Genomic DNA, 7,965 nt, shown 5'->3' with positions numbered 1-7,965 from the left:
AGTTATGATTAGAATATAATATTTTTAAAAAATAGGGGTAACATAGTCCATAGAAATTTTTTCTACAACTTCCTCTTTTAAAGGGAGTATGATTCTAAGCGAAGTATATAATTTCATTTATAATTTAAAATATTGAGACTTATTCAAAATATGATGCTTAAGTTTTTTTCACATCTTCTGTGCTATATAAATATAAGCTAAGCCTCTGACCTATATTATATGATGAATATTATTTATCAAAGGGATCACATACTATTGCTTGTGGTTAAAGTAAGAATGGCTTTTTCCGCAAACTAACTCAGTGTCATTCCAGACACTTTATATAATCTGTCCATATCCAGTACAAATCAAGTAATCACATCTTCAAACCACAATAAATTTCCCCAAAAGATCACAATTATGCACTCAATCGCAATATTTCAACAGATAGCGCGTCAGAAAAAATTGATACTTCAAAACCACACCGTATCTAACTCTAACACAATAAAACAAACAAATCCATAACAAAATCAAAATCAAAATTTATAAATTGATCAAGACATATACCAGAAAATTCTCTTATAAAAAGCATCAATTACACGTTAGTAGAAAACATGCATTTCATGTTCAAATCAAGTTCCGAAACAAAAAATTTACCTTTAAAGAGCTTAAAGGTAGTGGGCACACTCCTTCGCTGAGTAATCTAGAACACATCTTGCTTCTTCGAAATGTATATCCCTAGATCAATTGTCACCAGCTTCGCCATATGAAACCTGCACAAAACCCATCTCAACAATCCACCAAAATAAACACACACACAATCAAGCAAACAGCAAAACATACTTTTTCAATCCAATGTTGCTAGTATGATCAATAAAGTTCATATTCCTCGGAAAATACGAGAACATGAGCAACAGATCTACAATCAAACATCACAAAACCCAAATAAACAAACGCAAATCCAAACAAACCCAATAAATCAATAAAAACTTACCATCCTGGGTCACAAACGGATAATCCGAGGCACCCAAATTAATAAATCAATCTCAATCCCAATCAAAGACTTCCACAAGAATATACCTAAAAGTAAATTTTGATGATGTGGATGTAAATCCAAGCTTATGACGTTAGAGTCGTGCTAAGTCTTCGCACTACCTAATATATGAGTACGTGGATGTAAATCCAAGCTTATGACGTTAGAGTCGTGCTAAGTCTTCGCACTACCTAATATATGAGTACGTATATTCACCCGTGAAAATTTGACAATCCCATTAAAAAATCTAAAATATTCATTAAGGTTTCTACAAACTAATGCTTGACAAGCTCCAAACACACCCTTTCCATAATGTTCTCATCCATTTAAAACCAGTAAAAGTTTTACTGAAGATAAATAGTAAGGATTGCACGTGCAATGCACGTGTTAAATTTTTTAATTTATACTTTTGTTATTGATTCATTTCATTAAGATTTATTTAATTTAAACCATGTATCAAACATATGGATACATACATTGCATGTGATACATATTAAGAAACTACAAGAGTCAAAATTAATAATGTTTTCATAATTATGCATTGAACTTATACACAATACACAAGATGAATGTCAATTAAACATTATCTCACAGGACTAATTAGAATATTGTCCATAGAGAAGGAACCTAATCAACCATATATATGGTGCACGTGATAAAAGTGACCGCACAATCAAGAAAAAGTTTGTTGATCTTAGCTTCAAGTCCCGATGAAAAACATTGGCTGATAACCAATAACACACAAAAAACAACCATTGATATTGTTAGAGAAAAATAGTTGTCAACGCCCAATCAAGCCAGCAAAAAAAAAGGCATTCACCAATGTGGATATACTTCATAGCTATGGATATACTTCATAGCTCGCAGAAGCTGGTACATAAAAACTGATGGTGTTCAGGCGTGAGATCGTCATTTGCCTTGATAACTTGATTAAGGTTAGATTCCATCAACTTGAAAACAACATAAATATCTTTAAATTCTCTCCGTGAGGGAGGAAGCATTATGTGCCTAATTTCTACAATGTCAGGGTGGCGGAGCAGCCCAAGCAATTTGATTTTTCGCAGGATGCGAGTAGCATCCGAAACATGCTCGAAGACATCGTTTATCTTCTTGATTGTCACCTTCTCTCCATTGTGGGTATCCACGGCCGCGTCGACGACCCCATAACTTCCCTTGCCGACCACCTCATGAATCTGGTATCGGCTCGCTTCGCCGTATTCAGTGAAGAAGTCTGCTTCATTTGTGCTCTGCATAAGTTCATAGCTTAAAAAGCTAGCTACCTATCTTAAAGAAAATGCAGATACGGTTAAAAATCCTAACTTGTTGCTAACATTGAATGATACAATGAAAGTTAGCAAGAATCAAACAACTGGGTAATTGAATTCTTGTTGAAATGGAAATCAAACTATAAATATCTCCAGAAGGATATGTATACCTGAATATTGTGCCTTAGTCGGAATCGCCGCTTCAGACTTCGGCCTCCAAACTTGACGGGTTGGTGGCGGCTTCTTGGCCACTTCCTTCTGCAGTCTTCTACGGGCTTCTTGGACTCGAGCCCGTGCCTGCGCTGACATTGCGCGGCGCTTGCGAATGCGCTCATCAAGTGTTGAATGATTCCGTTTGACACGGATCCATTCGTTCGTTGGCGGCTTGGAGGAGCTGCCATTCATTGTTTGTTGAGCATCTGTTGTTGGGGCTGTTTGCCTCTTTCGTTCTTCAGATCCGCGTTGTAGCGGATTCCGTCGGTGGACTCCATCGCTTTGGCGAATTGTTTGGCCAAGCGTTGGCGTTGCCTTTGGCGGGCTCTCTTTGAGAGAGTCACCGCTCCTTTGGTGACGGAGGAATTGGTTGGAACCAGCTTGATCTGGTTGGAGGTTGGTGGAGCCTCACCCGACGCAGCTTTGGCATCAATCGGGGTGAGATCGTCGTTGGTAGCTTCAACTTTTTCGTACCAACGTACCTTTCTCCTGGAGGAGAACTTCTTAGACTTGCGAGGGGAGGTGGATCCGGACGAGGATGACAAATACTCCTCGAACTTTTGCTGGTCGAATTTATACTCGACCTACTCCTCGACCGGGATCGAGATCCGCGGCTGCGACGCATCGATCTCGGCAGCGAGATCGGTGGCTCCCACTGTGGTCGCCAGATTATTCGCGGGAAAAATTGTAGCTTTCATTGATTCCATTGTGCTCTTTGGCAATTGTTTATCAATTATACAAAGATCCGGTCTTTTTATAAGATCCGGTTACAACGAAAATCAAATAAAAAATAAACAAAGATTACACTTTTCTCCTTTTGTGTCGAACGAATCGCGAGCTCCTGTTTTGCGGTCGCTCGCTTTTGTGGGTTCTTTGCCTGCGCCGGGGTTGTTTGCCGTGGACCACCGCGAGATCTAGATCCAGTCGGATCTACGCAGTACGACGGGCATTATTTCACCAAGGAAATAATAGCCGGGGAGGATTGTTTCACCAAGGAAACAATCGTCCAAGTCTCGGGATCTAAGACCAAGCTTAGATCCGGAGTATGCCTGCGTAGATCTGAGATCTGATCCTCTCGAACACCTGCCTTATTTGACGTTGATGATCGCCGAGCACCAGATCTGAAGGAGTGAGTCCCCGAAGTCCCAAAGTTTCAATCTTTTTTAAGTTCCGAGTCTCCAATCCAGCAGGGCTTCGCCTCTCTCCAAAATTTCCAACCTTTTGAAATGAAGAACCCCTTGGCCTATTTATAGGCTCTCGTTACTGTGCCCGTGCCCGTGTGCACGTGTGGCCAGCTCAAGGTGGCCGGCCACCTCAAGGTGGCTCGGCTCATGCCGAGCCACCCTGAGGTGGCTCGGCCACCCCCTCGGCCACCGAGCCACCTCTGGGTGTTGTGTCCGTTGTCCGGTTTTGTGCTTTGTCTGAGTTTCGTCGCTGATCTGGACTCTGATATGGCAGTTTGGATCCCGATATGGCAGTAAATCCACTTCGGTGTTCGAGTTCGAATCCGTTCTACAGTTGGATGACTCGTTGACTCACCGAACCGTTAGCTTGATTCCGCACGCGAGTGGATGTATTCCGTTGTTTGCGTGCAATTTTTTAACCTCGTCGCCTCGTTAATCCGCGTCGTCGCGTGTCAATTAGCTTCGATGTTGTGGTCTGACGATCACGCTTGGATATATCGCCCGATGGTTCGTTGGTTTGTTGAATCACCGTGTCGAGCTGTGTTAAGGGACCCATAGGCAGTTTTATACGCTTACACTCCAATGCGCTCCAAAATCCGGAAAGGTCCAATATATCTCGGTGAAAGCTTTCCTCGCCTCCTGAATCGTTGTACACCTTTCATAGGCGATACCTTCAGCATAACCAAATCCCCAATCTGAAACTCGAGGGGTCTTCGCCTCTTATCTGCATAACTCTTCTGCCGACTCTGAGCGGCTAGAATCTGCTCCCTGATCAACGCTACCTTCTCGGTAGTTTGCCTCACAAGCTCTGGTCCAAGCATCAAACTATCCTCCGGCTCTGCCCAACATATCGGTGATCTACAGGGTCTCCCGTATAGTGCCTCATACGGAGCCATACCGATCGTCGCTTGATAACTGTTGTTATAAGCGAACTCTATCAGTGGGATATGATCCTCCTAGCTGCCTTGGAAGTCAATAACACATGCTCGCAACATGTCCTCCAACACTTGGTTCACCCTCTCCGTCTGACCATCTGTCTGTGGGTGGAATACACTGCTATAAGATAGTTTGCTGCCAAACGAATCCTGAAAACTCCTCCAAAAATACGAAGTAAAAACCGATCCTCGATCCGACACAATCGTATCTGGAACCCCGTGCAATCGAACTATCTCCCGAATGAAGACCCTCGCATACGCCTCAGCTGTATAAGTAGTCCTTACTGGGATAAAATGTGATGACTTCGTCAACCGGTCCACTATCACCTAAACCGAATCATTCCCCTTCTTCGACTTAGGCAACCCTACAATAAAGTCCATAGAAATGTCCGCTCACTTCCATTCTAGGATAGGCAACGGCTGAAGTGTGCCTGGTGGTCTCTGGTGCTCCGCCTTCACCTGCTGGCAGGTAAAACACTTCGCCACATACTCTGAAATCTCCCTACGCATACCACTCCACCAAAAGTGCCTCTTCAAGTCCTTGTACATCTTTGTGGTCCCTGGATGTACTGTGTACCGAGTACGGTGTGCCTCATCAAACAACTCCCTCTTCAGCTCTGCACTGGCTGGCATAACCAATCTACCCTTCATCCGTAGACCTCCATCTGCTCCAATGGTCCAATCGGTCTTTGGCTCTTTGGAAATCTCCTCCTTACGGATTTGAATCTAAGAATCCTCCAACTGAGCTCTAACAACTCTGCCGCTCCAAGTTGGTTGCACTGATATAGCTCCCAAAAATACACTAGTGCCACCAAACTCAGGTCTAAAATCAAACTGGCTAAGAGTGAGAAGGTCTCAGTGCAATGAGCACCTCAAAGCCGCAATCTGATGTCGACGCTTCCTACTCAAAGCATCTGCTACGACGTTCGCCTTCCCCGGGTGATACTGAATCGCGAACTCGTAGTCCTTGATGAACTCAATCCACCTCCGCTGCCTCTGGTTGAGTTCCTTCTGAGAGAAAAGATATTTCAAACTCTGGTGGTCTGTAAACAGCTCGAACTGCACTCCATACAGGTAGTGCCTCCATGACTTTAGTGCAAATACCACTGCTGCTAGCTCCAAGTCATGAGTGGGATATTTCTGCTCATGCACTCTTAACTGCCGTGAGATATAAGCTACTACTCTCTGAGTCTGCATAAGGACGCCTCCTAATCCTGCCAATGATGCATCTGTGTAGACGACGAATGTCCTGTCGTTGCTCGGAATAGTCAAAACTGGTGCTGAGGTCAACTTAGTCTTCAAGATATCAAAGGCCTTCTGGCATTCTATGCTCCAAATAAATTGTACACCCTTCTTCGTAAGGCGTGTAAGTGGCGTCCAAATCTTCGAGAAGTCCTGGATGAACTTCCTGTAGTAGCCTGCTAATCCCAAAAAGCTGCGAATCTCTATCACTGTCTTTGGTAGCTCCCACTCAAGCACTGCTGTAACCTTAGCTGGGTCTACTAATATGCCCTCTCTGCTGATGATGTGGCTGAGAAATCTGACTTCTGAAAGCCAAAACTCGCACTTGCTGAACTTGGCATATAACTAGTGCACCCGTAAGGTCTGCAAAGCTAAACGGAGGTGCTGCTCATGATCTGCCTCCGATCTCGAATAAATGAGGATGTCGTCGATGAAAACAATCACGAACTGATCTAAGAATGGACGAAAAACTCGGTTCATCAAGTCCATGAATACCGCGGGTGCATTGGTCAACCCAAATGGCATGACCAAGAACTCGAAAGATCCATAGCGCGTGAGGAAAGCGGTCTTGGGGATATCCATCTCCCGAACCCGCAACTGATGATAATCAGAACGAAGATCAATCTTTGAGAAAAATCGCGCTCTCTGCAACTGGTCGAACAAGTCATCAATCCTAGGCAGTGGGTACTTATTCCGGATAGTGACCTTGTTCAACTCCCGATAATCTATACATAATCTCATGCTGCCATCCTTCTTCTTCACGAAGAGGACTGGCGCGCCCCACGGAGAATGACTCCGACGAATAAAACCCTGAGCTAACAACTCGTCCAACTGGGTCTGAAGCTCTCTCATCTCAGCTGGCGCCATGCGATAGGGTGCGCGGGATATCTGGGCTGTGCCAATACTAATATGGTAGGACGACAACCAATCCATACCAAGAATGACATCAAACTCGGACATATGCAAAACTATCAGATCGACTATGAACTCCGACTCGTCTAAACTGATGGTACACCTCCTACAAACGCTCTCCAGAAGCGATACCTCACTAAAGGGGTGGAGGCTGATAAAGGGGTGTCTAGAGGCTGAGCTACGAGCTGGAGTCTAGCCACAAATGCATGCGAGATGAAAGAATGCGAAGCTCCCGAATCGAAAAGAATACGGGCGGGAACGGAATTCACAAAGAACGTACCCTTCACAACTGCTCCGCTGGCACCGTGATCACGAGGAACCACTGCATATACTCTGCCTGTGGCTGAAGACTGCTCTACTGCTAATGCTGGAGGATATAGGACAATCTGCCCCAGGGGAGCCTCCTGGACTGCTCGAACCTGTCCCTCTGCCCTCTGCGTCGCTGGCAGTGCCTCAAGCCTGTTCTGCTGACCCTGACCTCTGCCCTGTTGTCGCTGCTGCTGCTGGTTCGGACCCCTGCCCTACTGAGCTCCTGCTGGTGCACTACGACACTCTGATGCCTTGTGCCCGACCTTGTGGCAGTTAAAACAAGATCCCTGGAACTTGCGCTGCTGATGCGCTCTCTGATCCTGCTGGGGTCCCTTCTTATAAGGGCCCTGATGCTGCTGCTGCTGTCCAGAAAAACCTCTCTTGTTCTTGCCCTTGTCACTGCCTTGTCCTGTCTTGGCCTTCCCTTCCTTGTCCTTCTGGAACATAGTGGTCTCGGTCTCCTGAGAAGTGGCAGCCTCGGCCACCTCCCTGACTGAATAAAATCTCCTCGACACGAGGTACCGTCGGAGATTAGGACGAAGCCCGGCCAAGAACATCTGAGCCTGACGCTCTCCTGTCATTGACATGTCCCCCTGAATCAACCGGGACAACTCAAGTCCTTCCCAGTCCGTGCGGCAGAAGAAATATATTGTCCATCAAAGAAATAGATGAAATCCTCCCATGTGAGGGTCATCCGGTGCTCTGGAGTGAACTGGAGTCGATACCATCTCCCGACATCTCCCTTCAGACTGTAGGATGCTAATCTCTGCTTTTGGACCGAATCCATATTAAGTATATCAAGGATGTTACTCCCATCCTCCTTCCACTTATGGGCTGCAAGGGGGTCTGGTGACCCCTGGAACTCTGGTGCCCTCATCTTCTGATACCTCTCT

General features: G+C 45.2%; 1 protein-coding gene across 1 annotated transcript in view; it reads right to left on the bottom strand.

Moving 5' to 3' along the window:
- The window catches only part of LOC109846839 (mitogen-activated protein kinase 9-like), a 30,123-nt gene continuing 24,024 nt past the window's right edge, over positions 1,867–7,965 (bottom strand). The window contains exon 3 of the mRNA XM_020416079.1: positions 1,867–2,259. Within this exon, the coding sequence (XP_020271668.1) occupies positions 1,867–2,259 (393 nt within the window). The remainder of the gene's footprint in view (positions 2,260–7,965) is intronic.

The sequence above is a fragment of the Asparagus officinalis genome, chromosome 7, assembly GCF_001876935.1.
Source record: "Asparagus officinalis chromosome 7, Aspof.V1, whole genome shotgun sequence".
Lineage (NCBI taxonomy): Eukaryota > Viridiplantae > Streptophyta > Magnoliopsida > Asparagales > Asparagaceae > Asparagus > Asparagus officinalis.
This window is presented reverse-complemented; position numbering and strand designations above follow the sequence as displayed.